Source organism: Solanum tuberosum, unplaced genomic scaffold (assembly GCF_000226075.1).
Source record: "Solanum tuberosum cultivar DM 1-3 516 R44 unplaced genomic scaffold, SolTub_3.0 scf00399, whole genome shotgun sequence".
In the NCBI taxonomy this organism is placed as follows: Eukaryota; Viridiplantae; Streptophyta; class Magnoliopsida; order Solanales; family Solanaceae; genus Solanum; species Solanum tuberosum.
In genome coordinates, this window is record NW_006239335.1 from 395,973 (window position 1) to 419,608 (window position 23,636).

Here is a 23,636-nt window from a genome sequence, read left to right on the forward strand (position 1 = left end):
CAAACAATGCGTATTATTGAACTTTTTCTTTCACTAAATTTATTTTTACATGGACATCCAAGGGGGACTGTTGTAAAATGGATATCCACACAATATACTTTGTGTCCAAATAAACTTTGTGGCCAAGTAACTTTGTGGCCAAGTAACGTTGTGCCCAAGCAAACTTTGTCACCAAGTTTCTTTGTGCCCAAATTTTACAACCTCTATATATATATCTCCTCTTGTAATATGAAATAACAACAAGAAGTAAAAACATTCGATAATAAAGGAAAGTTACTACTATTATTATTTTGTTTTTCTCTATCTCTACTCTTCTTAATTTCAATTTATTATCTTCATTTTATAACAATGATATATTTATTAAGAAAGGGTCTTTTTTTTTAATCAAACTATTAGCAAATAGGGGTATTTTTAGATCAAACTATTAATGAAACACATTTTTGTTCAATTTCACATAGTTTAAGTGCATTTATCTTTTAACCTATTTCGTTTCTACTATTGTTTGGTTAGGGAGAGTGAAAAAAGAGAAGTTTGAAAGCATTTCACATTCACTATTCCTCCCCTACCCCCCTCACACACACACACAACAACACAAAATAAATTGATACTACTTGTTTTGGAAATTTCCTTCAAATAGACAATTTGCGTTGAGAAGCTCCTTACAGACACTACTAAATTGGAATATTGCATAAATGTATAGCATAATCATTACTAGATAAGCTCTAACACCAGTAACATTATACTTTTCTAATCAGATGTTGCATTTTCACAAGCACCCTTCATTGCCAATAATGCAGCTCCATAGGCAGCTTCAGTCTGGTCTGCCTTGCACACAGGCAAACCGAGTACCCTCTCCCGTATCTTTATCCATTTTTGGTTTTTAGAACCTCCTCCAGAAGTGATCACTTCTTCAACAGGGGTGGCCCCTAGATCCTTCAGTAACTTGTATCCCTTTGCCTAAATGTCATAATGTCAGTATTAGCAAGTCCTAAATAGAAGCAAGATGTTAGTTAGATTAGGAGGAACATGCCACCAAACTACCTCAATGCGAGCAATTGATTCAAGAATACCATGCAAATATTCAACATCACTTTCTGGACGTGGATGTAACCTGTATGTAAACGGTAAGTGAGTAATGAATTGTGTCGAAGATGAACATTAGAAAGCACATAGATTGGTTATTATGGCAAATAGTTTACTTTTACTTTCTAACAACAACTAATAATCAGAAAAGTGAAGGGGTGCGCATTATGATCTACAAAGATTGGGAATTCGTATTTTCCAAACATTGCAGGTAATAAATCTATCTTCACCATAAGGACATGACTCTAAAGTCCCCCTGCACAAACAACTCCAAACTTCTTTCGCTTGCTGCATATTTCAATACTCTACGCAACAACATACATATGGAGAATTTCAAAAATCCGTGGAATCTACCACAACAAGACACCATGAAATGCGGAGAATCTATTGTACAGTATCTGTTCTTGAAAACAGAATGAGCAGAACTCTAAGACAGCAATAAATTATTTTGGGTTCTAGTGTTTTAAAGGTCTCATATGATGAAATAAACCATCTCTAGTTTATACACAATTTGTATGCTTTGGCCTTTGCATAAAAAGGCAAATCATCTTGCTGCAACTTGTATTGACTAAAAAGTCACAGCATATACGATTATCGTCCCTATTACTTCAGTCATCAAGTAAATGAACGTTGAGCACCTTCTTAAGACTCATGACCACTATTCACAGAGTTGGATTATACTATATTAACAGAAAACAGAACACCAGATAGCACCTATGATATCATCAAATACTTTAACTCTACTTGTATTGAGTAGAATCCTTTAAAGTTAATGTGAGGTTTATAGATTGTTAGCAACTTATTTACATCCTCTAAAATCAGCTAAAAGTGTGTCTCACAGACTTAATTTTGTACAACTCACTAATGGATAAAAAAACAGCTTTGAAATTTATACTGATTATTGTTTTTGTGAGAAAATGTGAAATGAACCAGCCTGTCACTAACAGTTCACATAACAGCAGCCCGATAGGAATCCAGAGAGAATTCCCGCCTTTGATCTTAAGAATCAAAGAAGAAACCATTCCATATAACAAAAATCAATAGGGTTGGTTGGCATTTGTAAATCCAACCATGGATGTTGATGAAAGAGCGAAAAAGATAAAGTGACTGACATGATTGATGAGACTCGTCGTGGATTGATGATAAGTTGGAGGTTTGGAGACAGAATTTGGAGTCTAAAGGGTTTAGGGTGAGAAGGACTAAGAAATAGAACTTAGACTGAAAGTTCAACGACGCTACCCATAAGGTAGATGTGAAAGTGAGGATTGTTACACAGGTCAACTCCAAGAGAGGAAGTTTAAAGTATCTTGGGTCAATAATCTAAAAAAATTGGGAGATTGATGATGAAGTTACACACCGTATTGGAGCAAAGTCGATGAAATAAAGGCTCGCAAAGTGTCTTGTGTGATAAGAATGTGCAAGACTTAAAAGGTAAGTATTATAAAGTGATTGTCAGACCAGCTAAGTTGTATGAGGCGAACTGTTGGCCTATCAAGGACTCTAGACTCGCACGTCTAAAAGATGAAAGTTGTGGAAATCTAAGTTGCTTGGACTCAGGTTCGGGTGTCTGATACGGGTGCGTATCTAGAGGTCGGATCCTCTATGATCTAAATTTAAAATTCGGGAATACAGATCCATGCATATGGATACGGGTGTGGGGATTCGGCTAAAAACAATTCAAATATCTACAATAGAGTTATAAAACCTAAATTATGAGATATTATGGAAAACTTGAGAAGAAATATTGATCAAGAGGAAAATTTTGAAAAGAGATAAAAGGAAAAGGAGTATCAATAGAAATTTATATATACAAGGAATTCCATTTTCTTCAATTTCACCTTAGCTTTTGTTTAGATTACAGAAACCATTGGATCTGTCTAGAATTCCTCCCTTGAATTTGGTCAAAGTACCAAAAATCGGTTGACCAAATCGAGTACAGATCCCACACCCACACCTATGTCGTGCTGACATGGGTGCGGCACCGAAAGGGAAGAGTTTGAGCAACTTAGGTGGAAATGAGGATATTAAGATTGATGTGTTAGGAACGAAGATATTTGAGACAAGGTAGGGAGTGGCCTCCATGGTGAACAAGATGAGGGAGGAGAGGCTGAGATGGTTTGGGCATGTGAAGATGAGATGCATACATGCCCTAGTGAGGAGGTATTAGGTTGACTATGGTGGGTAGGAGAAGAGAGAGGTAGGCCGAAGAAGTATTGGAGAAATGTGCTTAGATATGACATAACATGCCTACAACTTACCGAGTATATGACCCTAAGGAGGTCAAAATTTAGGGTAGAAGGTTAGTAAGTAGTTGAGCGTTGTCTTGTTTCCTTAACTTGAATTGTTATTGTTACTCTCCTTCTATCTTATTATATGATTTTATTATTACCTATTATTTTCTTTGCTTTGGTTCTCATATTATTTGTTGCTATTGTTCTCTTCTCCACAATAGTTCCATACTTGATGTTAATATGCTTTGCTTGAACTAAGTCTAGTAGAAACAACCTTTCTTGACCTTCACAATGTAAGGGTAAGAAAGCGTACACATCACCCTCCACAAACCCACTTGTGGGATTTCCCGGGGTATTTTATTGTTGTTGTATTACAAGAATCAATAGTTTGGAACACCTAGACACCATGGGTTTGTGGAAAAGCAGGATTTTATCTGAAAACTTCCAAGTTTATTGGACTATGAACAGTAAGACAACTCCATAGTGGAGTAAATGTGTCTAAATGTGACACTTGTAGAATCAAGATATTCAAAGCAATCAAAGTGTAACATTATAATTTTCACCAAAATCACTACCTCAGATTTTAAGTTTGTTCCAACTAGCTGGTTATTCACTTTTTAGCAAGAAGCATAAGCATAGTTAAATACCTTGGCTCCATCTTTGGATCTGCCACAGGGAATCTTTCACCAACTGCTTGAAGGGGATAATAATCAAGAGGGGAAGTCTCAAAGGGATTTATCTGTTCACTTAGTTTCTCCAACTGCTCATCAGTGAAGAGATGCCTAAGAACTGCTCCCCCTGTGTTTGAAGCACCTCCTACAAGCCATTTATCGTCAAGACGGTGGCTATATACTCCAAATCGAGCATCTTCTACTCTTCTGGAGCTTAGTAGTTTGATAGCAAGTGTTGAACCCAAAGATGTTACCTTAGTACGAGAACAAGCATGTGATTAACTAGAACAAAAAAACTTACTAGACTGGAGAGCAGAGCTAGTGAATTTCTTTTTATGTGAAAATCTGTTAGCATAACAAATATAGTAGACAATGAAGTGATAGAGATTCCCTGCGCTATATGGTCTAAGGAGTTATATAACTTATAAGAAATCCACACCAAAAGAGTACTTGGTAGACTAGATGATAAAACCATTAAATATATCAGCTCTGCAAGTTTTGTCTGATTATATCCGGAAAAGTATCTGCCGGAACTAGCAACAGCACCTTTCTCATTATATCTATTCTAAATCAAAAGAAATAAGCATGCAAAACATACGGCTTTTCCAGGTTGAGTAGCGCGTGCTGCTAGAAATGCTGCTATACTGTCTGTGGTTCCTGTACAAATAAGACAATCCTTTGGATAACCTGATAAAGTGAAGGAACACATTAGTTGAAAGTCTCTAATTTCCAAAACCACCATCATGTTCTTGGAGCTTCCAAATCCATGTTATCCAATCCGAATAAAAAACAGGAATGGAAATATTAGCAAAAAGTTCCTCTCTTTCTTTGTTTTTGAACTAGAAAGGTAATGCAGAATCCCCACAGCAACTGCAAAGAACTAAATATCATAGGACAAATTTGGAATATTTCCAAAATTAAGAAAAGTAACTCAACAGACTATGAATTAGCAAAATGCGGTACAACATCAGAAGAAAAGCAAAAAGTACTAAAAATCAACAATAATTCGAGTTAATAAGATATGCATCATCCCTCATTATGATATGAAAAGTATGGAAAATTCCTCTCCCATGTAAAGAAGATCAATTGATGTTCACATCTCCTCCACCCTCACTGGCCTACGTATATGTCTAGCAACCCAAATAAAAAATAATGGACCTAATATTGGTCCATGTAAAACCAAGTAGGAACATTAATAAATTTCAATTGAGAAGATCTATTTGAGGACAAGCCAAATGGAAATACAATTTCCCACACCTCACCAATAGTTGTTTAATTCATTTCTGAAGGAAAAGAAGTTAAGAACATACCAAACTGAGTTCTTATGTCCTCCTTCATATACCCAATTTTAGTACCAGGATCTTGTACAGAAGGTAAAAGATGAGAATATGGCTGAGATAGAAGCCAAGGCGGATAGGAATCCATTTCCGGATCATAGCCAACCTGCATCAAAAGGAAGCTTCAGCACATTAGTAGACACATGAGGTAAAAAGACAGAAAGCGTGTTTTTATAACAGTTACCTTCAGAGCATTATTGTAGTCAGACACGCCCAGCTTTCCATGGAGTAGCCACAGTAACCAATCAGCTTGATGTAGCAATACCGCAGATTCCTTGCTTGAAGGATAAGAGTTCCACCATGAGACAAGCTTGCAAAGTGTAGAGGATCCAGAGCAGACTGTATGTTTTGCAGGAGCAATAGACTTCACCAAAGGCAAGGCATCAGGACAGCTCTCATTATACAGGAATGCTCTAGACAATGGCTCTTCGCTCCTACTGTAGAGAGAAATAATATATTCTTCAGGTAATTAGATGAAGAAAAGGGAAATACAAAAATTAGAACTACCAACCTATCGATGATGATAGTTGTTGCAGAGGTCCCATCGATGGCAATGGACGCAACAACTTCGCGGAGACTGACCGGGACATCATCCAGGAGTAAAAAGAGTGTGTCTTTCCATGATTGTATCCAGTCCATTTTTTCCTCTTTCTTTCTAGTAAATAAAACAATTTCATTTCTTTTGAAGGCATGTCTCACTAAATTAATGGGCTAGCATGATATAGATATAACCATTACACACACCAGATATACTTATATGTACCACATTACCAGCATGGTATAGATTTATGGTATAAAATAGTTCCTCCAGAAAGACCAAAAGAATCATTCATTTACTTTCATATAGAACTTAATGTACAAAGTTGTAACTCAAACCTCAAGAATTTGCACCCATTAATTACAACTACTTTGCTTAATTATTGTGAATAAGCTTACCATATAAAGGGGGTACTCTCTCTTTCCTTCAGCATGAATAATACCTTCACCATCAATAAGAGAATATCGAGCTCCAGATGTTCCAAAATCCATACCAAGATAAAGCTTCTTTCCAATTTCAATATCATTTGTAAAAATGGCACTTCTTCCTTTACCAGATACACCACACTCTAACATTCTTGATCTTAATTTTCTCCAACTCCTAAAATCCACACATGAACATGCACTATTCAAAATGCTGCTAGCCATTCTTTCACCTTATCTCTTCTCCCTTGTCTCAATTTACAAATGATTGCAATATATCCCCCACACCTTTTTTTAGTTGCTTTATTTTTTTGGGCAAATATTTAACAAAGAAATAATCATATTTCTTTTCAGAGACCCTTTCGGATTTTGCTCTATAACATTCTGTTCTCATGTGGTTTAGGATATTATGCTTACCTCTTTTATTTGATTTTTTTAAATAATTTTTTTAATTTATTTAAAATAATTATAAACTAATTATAATTTGACAAATTTATCCTTTTTTATATTAAATCTTCAAACTAAAGATCATAAAAAAGTGAGTTATTTAATAAATACTATAAAAATAAACCAACACAAATAAATATCATTTTCATTCTTAAGAATCGAAAGTCCTCTTCTCTCCGAACTTTCGCGTTTAAATTGTCTTCATTCTTCTTGGCAAGAGTCATTAGTCATCTTTTCGGGAAAAAAAATTAATCAAATTAGGTACTCTTTTGAAAGAAAATTATACAGACAATCAAATTGAAATACGCACCTTTAGCTTCCAAGTTAACTTCAAACTTAAATATAAATTTTCTGGTTGAATTCTTTTTCTAGCCAGAAGACAAAATGTGCTAAGTTGATGGAATCGAAAAACAAAAAAAAAATGCAGCAATTAGTATGGGGAAATTGCCGGTGAATTGGTTAAGGTGAAACTAAAAATAAAGAGCTATTGTTTGGTGAAAATGGTTTTAGCAGTGAATTAGTTCACTTTACTTTGCATAGACTTTTGATCTTTATTTGGTAAAAAATGAACACTTGTGTCTATTGTCTATACATAGAGTCCATTTGCCTTTAGCTTAAAAAAAGTAGCTTCTAAGTCAAAAATAAAAAGTCAAACTGAAATGACTTTTAAGTTAAAAAATAAAAAGTAGATGGAGACTTATTTTTGGTTTTTGACTTATTTTAAGTCATTTTAAACTTATTCTAAGTCATTTTTGACCTTGCCAAACACTTCCTAACTTATTTTAAGTCATTTTTGACTTATTTTAAGTTATTTTTTATAATTGTCAAATACTTCCAGAAGTCAAAAACTAACTCAAAAGTACATTTGACCAATTTTTAAGTCAATTCAAACACTCTCATAATATATAATGGAGTAGTATTAATTTATTTGTGTTTTGGTCTATTTTTAAAAAGTATCTAGTAAAGATTAGTAAACAAGTCATTTTTTAACAATATGCATTAGTATGAAGAAATTAATATGAAGAAGGAAAAATTTGTCAAATCGTAATTACTTTATATTTATTTTAAATAAATTTAAAGAATGGTTACAAAAATCCAAAATAAGGGAGGTAGGTGTAATATCGTAAACCACAAGGGGTGGGTGTTACAGAGCAAAATTTGAAGAGAGGTTTCTCAAATTATCCCTTAAAAAAGTTATACTTATTACATCATATTTTTCTTTTATACTAGTTCCTCAACACGTCCATTTCATGCTAATTAGTATTAATATTTGAAAATAATATAAATAATATTGAGTATGTATGTGATGAAAATTGTAGGAGGAAAATATAAGAATGGAGTGATGAAGGATTAGCCCATTGGACTGATATTTATTGTCATCGCAAAACATTAACGTCTAAAAATTATTTTCAGAGTATGAATGTGAGAATGTATTTTCTAGAGGTGAAATATGAATTTAGGAAGAAAAAAAACTTCTTTTAGTACCTTCTTCTAATATTGTTGGATCGGGATAGTGAGTGGATGAATAAGTAGAAACCACATTTGAGTTGACCCATGAATAATTCAAAAAAGAGAATCAAAATATTACAAGGATAGCAAGTTAATAAAGAAGAGAAAACAAATAAAATTAACTTATGATAATGTCATGACCCAAAAATGGACGTGATGACACTTGTCTATTCCCACAAAGACAAGTCAGCCTCAACCCGACGAAACGAAAGAAATGCGGAAAGTACAGCAAAGACAAGATAAAAGCGAAAAGGCTATTCATTCTATTATAACCCCAAAACCTGGTTGTCACGTGAACAAGCCACTAATACATAAATTACGGAAATAAAAAATAATTACAAGTCTCAATGTATTTGTTTCTCAAATAAAACAAAGCATAAAATAAGGAACGACCACGGTTGGAAGTTTCAACATCTCATTTGAGTCTGAAATACTGAATTTGGTGGAGTAGCATAGTTCGTTTGTGACACATGGTTCCAAACCAACCTCAAGCATCCGAGCGGAGTCCGTTGGGACTTAGCAAAATTTTCTAGTGCACTGTGTTAGTGCAGCTGCTCAAGCAGACGTATCACCGCGTAAGAGGAAGCCACTTTAGCGTTCAGTGTGTCGCTTAAGCAAGGCCTGCCAACTCAAGGCCAACCCCATTTGCAGCCCCAGCTTTGCTTAAGTGGCCAGGGCCTACTTTAGAGGTAGTTTGCCTGTGTGGCTAGGCCGCTTTAGCGATTAGGCCATCAATTTTGCGATGCAGCTTAATTGGCCAAAGTGACCGCTATTGCGATGTCTACAAATAGCTAAACCCATTTTTAGGATTATTTTCGCATAAGTTGTAATTGATTTTTGAGACTTGCTCGTTTTTGGGTGGGAATTGCTTGTTCTTGCGGAAATTGATTAAAGGATTGGTCATTCTTCACACGCATTAACTTGTAAGTCCTCTCCATTTTTCTTCTGTTGTGAGCTTTAATGGTGAATTGTCTTATTTTTGTTGCATGATCTAAATTGGTTATTTTTCAAATTAGATACACCAATACACGTACCAGAATTTTAACTTGAAGTTGATCTTTGTATAAGGTCTAAAAATTACCAATTACACTAAATCACACACCAAAACAAATTATTGATTTATGCAGTAATCAATTAAACATAATGTTATACCAAAAATATTCAATGAATCGGTTGTTTAATAACCACCAAATTGCTTTTCTATACCACCAGAAAAATATCACTTGCAGAAAAAAATAAAATTAAACCTAATAATATATCAAAAACCTAATATTATACCAAAAACGACTACTAATATTTAATGTTTATTCAATGATAAAATCCATCCAATCGATGCACTAGATTATTAACAAAATCATATAAATTTTATATTACACCACAACAACGTACAATATAAATCAACGACTAATTATCAAAAACATTAAACACAGATGGTGAGAAAAATCAAATATATTAACCACGGAAAAAACACCAAATCAATCTTTTTTTTTATATAAATACCTGATGAGTCCCATCGCCCGTTGTGTTGTATTGTATTAGAATTGAAAAAATATTGGTATCCATTTTCAATAGTTGATAAGAGTAGACAAGGAGTTTTATTTTTGTTAGAAACCTCTCTTCACGAGAGAGAATATATAACAAATCTGAGTAAATCAGGGAAGGTAAAATAATTGGAGAAAATTAAGGGATATGTGATAAGTGTGGCTGACTATTTCTACGTTTTAAAACAATATATAAATTCTAGTTTTGTAAAAAACTATTGCTATATAAGTGGAAAAAAGGTATTGTTATATAATAGTAATTAAGGTACTTAATTTGTATACTTAAGTCTTTTGTCCAAAAAAAAACTTATGTGTGAAAAAGATCATATATACCCCTAGATCAATTTTCTAAAAATTAAAAGTCAAGAAAATAAATTTAAAATTACTTTTTTCCACTTCCGTTGGATAAAAGAGTATATGTGAGCTATTTTTATAGCGATAGGGATATGTGCAAGCTATTTTTATAACAGTGGGAATATATATGATTTTACTTTCATAACGAATGATATATATTAACTCTAAATGACAAAGTTAAAAAATATATCTAACCTTTTTCCTATAATATAATCTACACAAAAAATTTAATTTTTAATAATCATAATAACGTTTTATGTTTGTAGTGTACGAAGATAATTCACATGAGGAAAATGGCCCACATAATGTAAGGGATAAGACACGAGGGCATGGTGCACTTTTATCTTCAACTCTTTGGCCATTTTCAAATTTTGGCTCAATTTTTTTTTTTCTGTCATTTTAGCTCCAACTCTCTAGGAAATGACTATGAACATGTTTGAATGAGTTTAAAAGTTGATTAAATTTACTTTTAAGTCATTTTTAATTTTTGAGAATATTTGACAAAATTAAAAATAATTTTAAATAAGTTAAAAATAAAAAATAGAACTCTCTACTTTTTATATTTCAACTTAAAAATTATTTAAAATTTGATTTATTAATTTTTTAATATAATTCTTTTTTTTTTTTTTTAAAGTTTATCCAAACGGGCTCTGCGAAACGGTGAAGGTAAGAGTTTGTTACCTCACGGTAACTTCAGAAACTTACCATAATCCCCAACCTTATATAAAATCTGGTCCACACGTAATTCCTCAATTTTTTCTCTCTCTGAAGATATATATCAAATTTAGGTTTAGGGTTTCGTGAATCGATTCAGTGATCTAGCATGTCTTCCTCAAAGATGATCGTGTTGAAGAGCTCCGACGGCGAGACTTTCGAGGTAGAAGAAGCGGTGGCTTTGGAATCTCAGACGATTAAGCATATGATTGAAGATGATTGCGCCGACACCAGCATCCCTCTTCCTAATGTTACCAGCAAGATCTTGGCTAAGGTCATCGAGTACTGCAAACGCCATGTTGATGCTTCTAAAACTGAGGATAAGGCATCTGAAGATGAGCTTAAAACCTTTGATTCTGATTTTGTCAAAGTTGATCAGGGCACCCTCTTCGATCTCATCTTGGTCTGAATCCTTTCCTTTATTCCTATAACTATCACTTTGTTTGCTTTATTTTATATCTCTTCCATGAAGGCTTTGTTGATTGATCGTACTATTTTATCACTTTGTTTGCTTTATTTTATATCTCTTCCATGAAGGCTTTGTTGGTTGATCATACTATTTGATATGTGGGCATCTTTATTAGAGGTCTCTATCCTAACAGCCTAAGTATGATTAAGGAGCTTAGGTTTTCCACCCTCATGACCATAGTCCTCTCTCTTTCCCTCATTTAACTCAAAGCAACAAGTCATTGTATTCACTCAAGAATCTTGTTGTGTTATTGAGTGGGAGTGAAGCTCCAAGTACTGGGTTATTGTCTCTTTAGAGTTGATCTCCTTTATTATTAGTCATATGTGAGGAATTGATGGTATCTTCTTGCAATAGATTAGTGTACCATCCTTAGGAGTCATGTGAGGAGGAGATTTGGTATCTTCTTGCAATCTCAAGTATTCAAGTATTGTAAAGAGGATATTTTATTTTAGGGATTGTGCGGATATGATTGGAGTGAAGCTTCAGAAATATTTTGATTTGAATATATTTGTTATTTTCCTGATAAAAAGAATATTTTGACTTGGAACTACATGGGCAACTGCTAAAACCAGAAACTCTTGCAGTATCTAGAAACTGAGTCTAACCATTAAGACTTCTTGCAGTATCCTACATACATGATTTTCAGGGGAAATTGTTGTTGGCAATTCCTTTATTCTGATTCTGTCGCATTTGGAGAACATAATGGAGAAGGGTTAAGTGTATTTGTCGGACTTGAATCCGGTTGGAGCTCTGCTCACTAGTTCCCTTTACATGATTGCTAGGGCTTTATTTTGCTTTGAGACCTTTGGACTTCTATATGTACAGTGTATCAACCGAAGTAGCAACTTGTTAAAAATGATAGAGGATGACTTTTTGTACCCAAGTTCTGCCATGTCAGTTCTATTCCCCTTTAATAGTTACCAGTTCTTCCTATTGTGTATTTTAACTGTGAATTTACTAATATATTCTATTACTAGTTGATCTTTAGCGTTTATTGTTTTCCCTTCTATCAGCATCTTGTGTACAGGACAGAGTCATTAAATATCTGCTTCTACTCTCAAATTCTGTCGATGAACTTTGGTATTCCTTCCTTCTGATTAGAGCTTTAGGATGTTGATGTTCTACTTACTGTGAACTGAGTCATTTTGTTATTTTACCAGGCTGCCAACTACTTGAACATCAAGAGCCTGCTTGATCTCACATGTCAGACCGTGGCTGACATGATTAAAGGGAAAACACCAGAGGAGATCAGGAAGACCTTTAACATCAAGAATGACTTCACTCCTGAGGAAGAAGAGGAGGTTAGGAGGGAGAATGCTTGGGCATTCGAGTGAATCTGCGTTGGGGGATAAATTTGGATTATATTTACTATAAGATCGTATGAACAATCTTGTGTGAGTAAATACGCTATTTCTGCTTTTGGGCTGCTGGCTTTGTCCTAACTAAGTGACTTGAACCTCCTTTTGCTATTATTATGTCTGGGTTTAATGTTATGAAGTCTGGCACACTGAAATGCTTGAAGTCTTACTTTAGTGCTCATCCATTTTGTTGATCTATTAATAGAGATTACTTGTACTGCTTATCGGTTCTAGGTTTTATTACTTGTGATGGGGATCTAAGGAGCTTGATATTAGTAGTTGAAATTGGAGTATATGACCTGTAAATAAAGGGTATTACGTTCTTGACTTTTCTGAACTCTGTTTATAAGAAGTGATGAGCATTGTGGCAGATGTGAAGGGACTGGGATGTTTGGGTTATGAGGATCGTAATAGAGCTGCCAATAAGATTCTACTGAGCACCTAGATTTTTCGGGGAAAAGAGATCACTTTGATAGCAATTTCTATTTCCTCATATTTGCTGTGTCCACTGATTCCCGTAACAGTAGGGCAATAGGGAGTTTTAATTTGATTCTGTTAAAAGAGGTTTATATTAAAGGGAAGTGCTACATTCATCTTTGATTTCTCTTGAGGCATGAGTTGTTAAGACTATCATTGTTTACGCTACGACTAGTGCTGCTGGTAGCCTTTAGTCACATTTTTCTTACTGTGCTGCTGGTAGCCTTTAGTCACAAATACTTAGTTCCAGTGAATATATGTTCTGTTCTAAATTTAGGCATCCCTTGCACTGAATATTGCAACTCTGCCGCGAAAAAAGAACATTGTTTTGCCTGAGCAAACAGGTGTGAAGGCACTTGTTTCTTTGGTACAGTGTACCTTTGCGTTATCGTAAATTTTATAGAGCAAACAACGCAAATCAACAAGTTCCAGTGAATATATGTTCTGTTCTAAATTTAGGCATCTCTTGCACTGAGTTGATTGTTCTTATGGGTGATGTTCACCTCTGCCACGAAAAAATATTTTTTTTTTTTGCCTGAGCAAACAGTAGTGAAGACACTTGTTACTTTGGTATAGTGGACCTTGGCGTTATTGTAAAATTTTAAGAGCAAACAACACAAATTTCACTAGTTTAGGTCCTAATTACTAGTACTCACAAGAGTTTTGAATATTACTTCTTGTACCATATTTCGTTGGTTGGATATATGTATCTTAAATCGACAGATACATGTATTTCAGGAATTGACAAAACATGTTTAATTAAGGATTGTAACTAAAATGCTTAATTTGAGAAGTAAATTCTCTGAATTTCGAGTTTCCACACGTATCTGAGATATGTAGTAGTTAGATACATGACAAAGTAAATCATTCCTTTTAACAACTTTTGAGAATCTCTTGCATAACAACTTCCTAAAAGAATGAGAGGCAAACTATAGTTTTTATATAGCAAACTCTCCTTCTCACCATTGCCTTCCGTCCCTCTCATTCTCACCCCCTCTCTCTTTTTCTCTCTCTCTAGCCCCCCCTCTCTCTGTCTCTCTTCCCTGCCAATAAGAAGAAATCCTCTATCTTTCCTGCCAATAAGAAGAAATCCATTCAAATGTATTATGTATCAATTGTATTCAATCAAATATAGGTGAGAGTTTTGTATTTTATATTGATTGTATTCGAAAAACTATATTTATATTTTTGTATCAATTGTATTTCTAATCATACGAATATAATATGCATTAATCCGCTCTGTCAAATGTATTATGTATCAATTGTATCCAATCAAAGAGAGGATGAATATAGTTGTATTAGTTGTATTTCTAATACAATTGTTCATTAAATAAATACATAATACAATGTAAAATAAATATAAAATACAATCCACTATCCTCTCTCTCCCGATCTCGTTCGCCGCTCTCCTCCTAATATGTATTTATTTTGATACAAATTAGTTTATATTTTTGTATTTTTCCTCCAAAATTCGCAAACAAATACAAGAATACAAATGCACAACAAATCAAAGTGTAGCTGTGAATTGTAATTAGTGAAAGTGTGAAGTACTATTTAAAGCATAATATTTGTTGTTTTTTAAAGTTTCCCAAAAAAAATAATACTCAAAAGCAATAACATAGGCATAACTTAAAGACTCAATAATAGTTATATATAAGAAATTTATCAAATAAGTGTTAAGAGGTAGAAGACTTTGCTAGATAACTCAAAAACTTTTAAATCTATAATACTAAAATATCAAATTAATCTTGGACTAAAAAAGTTATTTCAATATGATTTTCACAATTAGAAATGAATTAAATAAATATCATATACAAATCTTAATCAACTTAGATTTCCTATTTTTGATTTATTTCCTACATAGTCTTCTTTAAATCAAGATTTTCAAACATGATAATGTCCAGTATCTTCTTCAACTTAATAATCAATTTCAGTTTTTATTCCTTTGTAAAAACATTAGCAATTTTCTTCAATTTAGCAATAAATAATAACTATTTCTTTATCTTGAACCATATCATGAATGAACTGAAATTGAGCTCAAATGTTCTAGGATGACATAACTAATAAAAATATACTTTTGTGTTAAATCTCATCCAATTTGTTTCTCAAAGCATAGATTGGCATGACCCGTGCTGAGCACGAGCCCAACACTCGAGTAATTAAAGTGTTGTTCAAGCTAAGTCCAAGTAATTACTGTACAATTATTCATGAAAAACTTGAAATTGAAAATCAGACCAAAATGATTGAAGTAAAGGGTTTGGGGATTGTTATGGGCAGTGGCGGACCCAGGATTTTCGTTCAGGGGTTCGAAAAATAAAAGTATAAACGTGTATATATAAGCCAACAAAACAAGATTTCAAGAAAGTAGTAGTATTTAGTTTTAGTGGTGGACCCTTGAATTTTTTTGGGTTTAAAACCACACTTTTAGCATGTTTTATAAAATAAAAAACAAAAAAAAACGTGAAAACGGAACTGAAACCTTAAAAAAAAACAAAAAAAAACTGAAATTGAAAAAGAAAAAAATAAAACGCTACTGCAGGGATTCGATCCCTCAACTTGAGACTTAATTTTCAGGGAAAATACCACTAGGCTATCTCTTTCTCCTTGTCATTGAGGGGGTTCAAAATATATATATATATTCACATAAATACAGAAAATTACCTTATATATATAGTGTAATTTTTTGCCGAGGGGGTTCGGGTGAACCCCCTGGAACCAACGTGGGTCCGCCCCTGGTTGCAGCCACCAAATGGACACAGATCCTTCAAAACCCAAGCTAGCTTTTCTAGCTACCCTCTCGCCAGCAAAGTTATGGTTAGAAGTAAGCAATTTACTCCCTCCTCCTTATAGTAAGAGTTATGACCAAAATAAGAGTTATGAACACCTCTTCTGTTTGCACCAAGGACCAATGATGCAAACAGAAGAGGTGATGATCATAACTCTTTTGGGTAAGGATGTGTATCATTTATGCACATGTTATCCAAAACAACACATCTAGGTAAAGCTAAAAATAGTTAATTGAATCCCACTCTAAAAAACGAAATTTGAAACTCTCATCAAACATGCATTCTAAAATTCATGTAGCACTGCAACAACCTTCACCTAACATGGAACAGTCATTTGATTATTTAGTTGTCCAACAATATATACAACTTTTACGTTCTATTACCTGCTGACAAAAGCTTCAACAATATGAAATCCAACAGTTGGCACTATAAGAAAAATAGTTTTTAGCGGCAATAAATATACACATTAACAAAGAGTGCTAATTGTCGCTAAAAATATATATATTTAGCGGCAATTAAATTATTACCGTTAATTAATTGCCACTAAAAATCATTTTTGGTGTAGTGTGGTATCATTGGGAATAATGAAAATTTGGACTGAAGAAAATAGTTCACATAAAATTTGTCAATATGGGTAACATAAAAAAAACTTCATTATATAGACAAACTTCAATGCCTTTTCAGATCATTCGTTCCTTTTGGCACCTCACTAACATCTCGCCCGGTAGTAGTAGCTTCCTCCTCTCGCCGTCCCGCCCTTATAAGCAATACTCTTTGCAAAAGCTTTTGGTTCTTTTTTCCAGCTCTTCTGACTATGATTTCCATGGTAGCTAGGCAAATTCCAGGAAAAGGCGTACTTCCTAGTTGTTTCAAAGCAGACTACTTCCAAGTGGTTTAGTAAGGGCTCTAGTAAAAGGCGTAACTACTCTTGTCGGAAAGACAGAGCTACTATACTATATGGTTTAGTAAGGGAACAAAATTGATTTTACCAGCTTATCAACATCATCTAATATCACAGTCAAATAATATATTAGCACTATTTATTTCAGAATCTCATGAAAAATTAGTATATAGTACAACAAAAGTGTCTACTTACACGAAAGACAGAGCTACTATACTATATGGTAAAGATAGAAAACAAAATTGATTTTACCAGCTTATCAACATCATCTAATATCACAGTCAAATAATATATTAGCACTATTTATTTCAGAATCTCATGAAAAATTAGTATATAGTACAACAAAAGTGTCTACTTACACTTATGCTTAGCTTTAACCACTTAAAGAACATTATTTTTTTGCCATTTACATCTTCAACTTCACATTTATTTCGTTTTTTCATACCTCAATTTTCTTGATTCCTTGATTCGACTTTCATAGTATTGTTGGAAAAAATACTACAATATTGATATTGGATTGAAATTACAAAGTAGTAAATAGCTTATCACAAATATTGTGTCGTGGCAAGCCACTGCCTTGAAAGCGATTTTGTCCCGACTCCGGTGCAAATCGTAGTAGCCAGTCGCTCCCCAAGGTTCCACAATTACTCTCAAACACTGCACTCGTGGCTGAAAATTTGGAGTTGCACAAAAACATTTACCTAGAAATCCACAATAGGAAGAATGATTATTTAAGCCAATAAAGAAATTAGTGAAGGAGATAGTAAATGAAAGAAATCACTTTTGTTTTTCTTCTCTCTGTATTTAGCTCCCAAATGATACTCCTTAAATAGGAAAATCATTTACGTTTTCAACCATCAAAAGAATGTAAGAAACTAACGTATAATAAATGTATTCTTACTTTAATGACAAATTTGTCATAATACAAAAGTGACTTTGAGTATTCTGAATACTTCCTATATTTTTTTACGAAGTTACGAAATTGACACTTGAGATAAATGTGAACCATTAATGTGGAAGGAACTCTCTTATTTCACATATACTAACAAATTAGCAATGTTCACATAGATTAATTACGGAGGGTTAAAATATGTAACTTATCATTTGCATTAAAAGAAGAGAAATATTATCCACAATCCCCTACTAATGCAAAGATAAGGAATAAGAATAATTTCTGGACAAAAGAAAGGAACATGTACTTAAGTGTCAATATCTTTCAATTTGAATTGACACGTAGTGAAATGAGACATCAACACATATCCACAAAGTGAAGTACTCTTGAACTAAATGGACATTAGTTGAGATCCCCACAACACATATCATATCCTTGATTTTATGCAAACTCCGCGATCCAACAAAGTGTTTTTATGGTCATGCACACACATCTTGAGTCTTATGACTGCTCTAGAAAGATGACCCAAGTCTTTCATAAAAGGCGACCACATCTTTACACTCACGTAGGTGATTCCATCAAGTATATCTCTAGACCACCTTAAGGCTATAGAATCATTAACAGAAAAATACGCTCAACCTAATAAAACACCGCCTCACGCCATAGGGACATAAAATGTGGTGTTTATTAAGGCCTAATGGGTCCATCACACTACCTCAATCAATGGGCTTTAGCCCCATCCCCTCGACGTTTCAAGGATTATTTTCCTTACCAAGCCCTTGATCATAGGATCCGCCAAATTTCTTTCAAACCTTACATATTCCAAGGAAATAACACCCGGTTTCAACAACTATTTAAATGCACCATGTTTGATGTGAATATGTCTCTTTTTTCCATTGTACACACTATTTTTGGCAATTCCAATTGCTGCCTGTGAGTCACAATGAAGAGAGACGGGTGAATCTTGTCTTTCCCATAATGGCATATTCGCCAAAAGATTTCTCAACCACTTAGCTTCTTGCCCTACCAACTTGAGAGCAATGAATTCATATTCCATGGTAGAACGTGTTATACAAGTCTGTTTGGAAGACTTCCACGAAATAGCACCCGCACCCAAAGTAAACACAAAGCCACTGGTGGAGCTAACTTCATCATTGTTAGTTACCAGTTTGCATCACAAAAACCTTCTAAAGCAACAAGAATTTTATTAAAATGCAAACACCAATTCATAGTACCTCTCAAATACCTTAGCAACCGATGAAGAGCATTCTAGTGTTCACTACTGGGATTATGAGTATATCTACTCAATCTACTAACAACATAAGCTATATCATGCCGAGTAAAGTTCACGAGAAACATGACACTCCCAATTATTTGAGCATATTCAGTTTGAGAAACACTAGATTCTTTATTTTTCCTCAAGTGTATGCAAGGATCATAAGGAGTTCTCACTGGAACTACATCAAAACAATCAAACTTTTTCAACATCTTTTCAATATAATGAGACTCACACAAAGAGAAACCATTAGCAGTTCTTTTGATTTTAACTCCCAAAATCACATATGCTTCACCAAGGTCTTTCATTTCAAATTTAGAAAACAAAAATTTCTTGGTCTCATTAATAACATTCACATTAGGACCAAAGATTAACATGTCATCTACATATAAACATATAATCACACAATCTGAACCTATCATCTTAGAATAAACACATGTGTCAAATGAATTTACAACAAAGTCATTATCCACTAATGTGATATTAAATTTTTCATATCATTGCTTAGGTTCTTGTTTTAGTCCATACAAGGACTTCCTCAATTTGCATACTTTATCCTCTTGTCCTGGAACTACAACCCCCTCAGGTTGAGTCATATCGATCTCTTCCTCTAAATCACCATTTGGAAATGCTGTTTTGACATCCATTTGATGTACCACTAAATCATGAATAGTGGCTAAAGCAATAAGAGTCCTAATGGTCGATATTTTAGTCACTTGAGAATAAGTATCAAAGTAATCAACACCTTTCTTTTGGTTAAAACCCCTAATCACAAGTCTAGCCTTATATTTATCAATTGTACCATCAGGTCTCAATTTCTTCTTAAATATCCACTAGCTATTTATGAGTTTACAACCTTTGGGTAAATCATACAAGTCCCAAGTGTTATTAGAAATAATAGAGTCTAATTCGCTTTTAATAGTCTCTTTCCAAAATATAACATCTATTGATCTCAGTGCTTCATCATAAGTCTTAGGGTCTTCTTCTATTAAATAGATAGACACTAATTCATCATTTAAAATATTAATATTAAAATTTTTAGTTAAGAAAGTAGTAATAAAATCAGGACCAAAATTAGTCTCAACTCGACATCTTTTACTCCTTCTAAGTTCATTTTCATGCTCATTAGAAATAACATTCGAAGAAGGCACAATATGAGAATTAACTGACATAGATATAGAAGCATCGTTTTGTACATCACTTGACACATTATTTTTTAAAGAAAAAATATGCTCAAAAAAATTCTGCATCTCTATATTCACAAATAGAATGATCACTTAGAGACATAAATCTATATGCAACACTATTTTGAGCATAACCAATAAAGATAGTATCAGAAGTCTTAGGACCAATATTTACGTGTTTAAAATCAGGTAGACCAACCTTAGCCAAACACCCTCACATTTTCAGAAATAACAAGTTAGGAGCAAACCCTTTCCACAACTCATATGAGGTCTTGTCTTACTTCTTATGAGGGACTCTATTAAGAATATAGCATGCAGACAAGTCTGCTTCTCTCCACATATTGTCAGATAGACCAGAGGTTAAAAGCATAAAATTCATCATTTCTTTAAGGGTTCTATTTTTCCGTTCGGCTACACCATTTTTTTGGGGAGTATAGAGAGCACTAACCTCATGTATAATACCATTTTTCTCACAAAAATCTTCTAGAGTTTTAGTACTATATTCACCGCCCCTATCAGATCTAAATCTCTTGATTTTTCTGTCTAATTGATTTTCCACTTCTGCTTTGAATTTCAAAAACATGCTTTCAGCTTCATCTTTAGACTTAAGAAGATATACCTTAGTGTATCTAAAAAAGTCATCAACAAAAGTAATATAATATTTTTTTCCACCTTTGCTAACAATGTTCTTGAAATCTGCTAAATCTAAATGTATTATTCAAGTAATTCGGTCTTTCTAATAATAACAGATTTGAAAGGCTTCTTGACATGCTTTTCTTCTAGCATACACAAGACATTTAGAAAAATCATCAGTTTTTGTATAGGAGTTAATTCCACTTTTCTAAGTAATTTGATAGAAGCAATATTAACATGACCTAGTCTATCATGGCACAAATTAATAGACTCAACAATTTAAGCAAAATTTGCAATACTTGCATTAGTGACAATCTCTTGAACAGTGTTCAATACATATAATCCTCCACTAAGATATCCTTTCCCAAAAAAGTCTCCTCCGTGAGAAATAATTATTTTATCAGCTTCAAAAACAAGTTTAAGGCCTACTTTGTTGAAAAGTGCTCCAGAAACTAAATTTGTACGGAGGGAGGGAAAGTACAAAACATTGTTCAAGGATAAAGTTTTCCCAGAAGTTAATTTAAGTAAAACCTTTCCTTTACCCATAACTCCAGCAGTAGTGGAGTTACTCATGTAAACACACTCTCCATCAGTGGACTCCTCAAAGTCATAGACTAAACTTTTATTCGAACAGAAATGCCTTGAAGCACTTGTGTCTAGCAACCCAGTCAGTTTTGTTAGCCACCAGATTTGCCTCAATGACTACAACAGAAATCACTTCATTACCCTCAGCAAGATGAGCTTGTACATCACTTTGTCCTTTCTGCTTTGAATCCTGCCCTTTTCTTTGATAGCACTTGGCAGCCTTATGACCAAGTTTTCCACGGACAAAACAAGGGACCTTAGATTTTTGAATTTAGCTCTCCGACTTGTTAAATTGATTTTTTTTCTTCATATGTTCCTTTTTCAAGACTTTCTTCTGTTTGCCTTGAAACCTGTCTTTCACAACAGTATCAGAAGATTCAACAAGATTACCTTTTGAAGAATTAAGAGAAAGTTATTCTATCTTATCTTTGAGATGGTTCGCCCCTTCATTCTTCATATAATTAATAAGTTCTTAGAGAGTTATATTTTTTCTTCTTTTATTTTAATTGATTTCTATAATCACTCCAAGATGGTGGGAATTTTTCAAGCAGAACATTAGACTGAAATATCTCACGCATCTTCATGTCCTCGTTGAGAACATCAACAGTTAAGTTCTCATATTCGTGAACTTGTTCCATTATTGGCTTATTATCAACCATTTAGAATTTAATTCACTGACTAACAACATATTTTTTCTTTCCTACATCATCAACACCATATTTCTTTTCCGAACTATCCCATATTTCTTTGGCAGGATTATAAGTAACAAATAAATCAAATAAAGGATTAGTCATATGATTTAGCAAGTGTCCTCCCACAGTTCTGTTATCCTTTTCAAACTTCTTTTTAGCAACATCATCAACAACCATAACATTGCTAAAACAGTAGTAGTATTTGAACCATTCATAGAAGGTTCGTTAAATAAAACATAATCAACTTCTAATTGTTCAAAGAACATTAAAATTTTTTGCGACCAACGTTTAAAATTGTTTCCATCCAAAGGCTCAAGTTTTGACAAATCAGAAAAAGTTTTGTGTAAAGAAATATCCATTTATCAATATTGTATGTTAGTAAAATCACTTTCAAATTATTAGGAAAAATGCTACAATATTGATATTGAATTGGAATTACAAAGTAGTAAATAACTTATCACAAATACTATGTTGTGGCAAGCCACTGCCTTGAAAGCGATTTCAGCCCGACTCTGGGGCAAATCGTAGTAGATGGTCTCTCCCCAAGGTTCCACAATTATTCTCAAACACGTGCACTCGTGGCTGAAAGTTTGGAGTTGCACAAAAATATTTGCCCAGAAATCTACAATAGGAAGAATGATTATTTAAGCCAATAAGAGAATTAATGAAGGAGATAGTAAATGAAAGAAATGACTTTTGTTTTCTTCTCTGTGTATTTAGCTCCAAAATGATACTCCTTAAATAGAAAAATTATTTACGTTTTCAACCATCAAAAGAATGTAAGAAACTAACGTATAATAAATGTACTCTTACTTTAATGAAAAATTTGTCATAATACAAAAGTAACTTCAAGTCTTATGAATACTTCCTATATTTTCTTACGAAGTTAAGAAACTGACACTTGAGATAAATGTGAACCATTAATGTGGAAGTAACTCTTTTATTTCACATATACTAACAAATTAGGAATGTTCACATAGATTAATTACGGAGGGTTAAAAGATGTAAATTATCATTTGCATTAAAAGAAAAGGAATATTATCCACAAGTATTACATGTGTTTATTCAGGAGGTTATTTTACTTGCATAGAGTTCCCAAGTTAATTGACATGTTTTATTTTTATCCAGAGTTGTTGAAAGTCTAGTAAGAAAAATCCTATCAATTTACTATCAACAGAACATAAAGATCTAGAGTATCTCAAAAATGCCTCTCTCGTTGCATATTGTTGTTTGACACAGACAAAGATTGATCGCTACTAAAAAGATAGACAAGCTCATATGAAATTTAAAGTATGGTCTCTTTTCGATAGCTTAATTATGTGAAAGACGTGATGTCATAATTACAAAAATATACACTTATAATTTAAAGGGAAGAATACAAGTACCTTTAGCATACACACTCTAAATTCAAGGGAACTCATAAAAATAGAGAGAACATAAGAGTTGTTGATATATTTTAGTAATTTCCAAATTAATGGTCAAAAGAGCATAAGTTTTTTCGTGTTGATGTCAAGCTATAAATAAGCCATAACCATC

At 33.5% G+C, this 23,636-nt stretch overlaps 2 protein-coding genes across 5 annotated transcripts; one reads left to right on the forward strand and one right to left on the reverse strand.

Annotated features, from left to right (window-relative positions):
* Positions 1-601: 601 nt before the first annotated feature.
* Positions 602-6,568, reverse strand: LOC102595504 (xylulose kinase). Of its 4 annotated transcripts, none has more exons than XM_015303133.1 (8): positions 6,259-6,568; positions 5,834-5,973; positions 5,507-5,756; positions 5,296-5,428; positions 4,584-4,672; positions 3,962-4,239; positions 1,042-1,111; positions 602-957 (listed from the first exon to the last, which is right to left on the reverse strand). In XM_015303133.1, the coding sequence occupies exons 1-8, from the start codon at positions 6,505-6,507 to the stop codon at positions 748-750; spliced, it is 1,419 nt and encodes a 472-aa protein (XP_015158619.1). In that variant the 5' UTR covers positions 6,508-6,568; the 3' UTR covers positions 602-747. The 4 variants fall into 4 exon arrangements, with proteins under 4 accessions (XP_015158619.1, XP_006362718.1, XP_015158621.1 ...); XM_006362656.2 differs by having other exon boundaries at positions 5,507-5,759; positions 6,259-6,567; XM_015303135.1 differs by having other exon boundaries at positions 5,834-5,977; positions 6,259-6,513.
* A 4,306-nt stretch (positions 6,569-10,874) lies between these two features.
* On the forward strand, positions 10,875-12,894 carry LOC102596071 (SKP1-like protein 1B). Its single transcript, XM_006362658.2, has 2 exons — positions 10,875-11,250; positions 12,477-12,894. Exons 1-2 carry the CDS (start codon positions 10,957-10,959, stop codon positions 12,648-12,650), a joined length of 468 nt encoding a protein of 155 aa, XP_006362720.1. The 5' UTR covers positions 10,875-10,956; the 3' UTR covers positions 12,651-12,894.
* Positions 12,895-23,636: the final 10,742 nt, after the last annotated feature.

Coding starts and splice junctions, on each gene's coding strand:
- LOC102595504 (XM_006362656.2), bottom strand. CDS start 6,507: ATGGCTAGCAGCATTTTGAATAGTGCATGTTCATGTGTGGATTTTAGG. Junction 5,429..5,506: donor ACTACAATAATGCTCTGAAG/GTAACTGTTATA, acceptor CTTTTGATGCAG/GTTGGCTATGATCCGGAAAT. Junction 4,240..4,583: donor CTACTCAACCTGGAAAAGCC/GTATGTTTTGCA, acceptor TCTCGTACTAAG/GTAACATCTTTGGGTTCAAC.
- LOC102596071 (XM_006362658.2), top strand. CDS start 10,957: ATGTCTTCCTCAAAGATGATCGTGTTGAAGAGCTCCGACGGCGAGACT. Junction 11,251..12,476: donor CCCTCTTCGATCTCATCTTG/GTCTGAATCCTT, acceptor TTATTTTACCAG/GCTGCCAACTACTTGAACAT.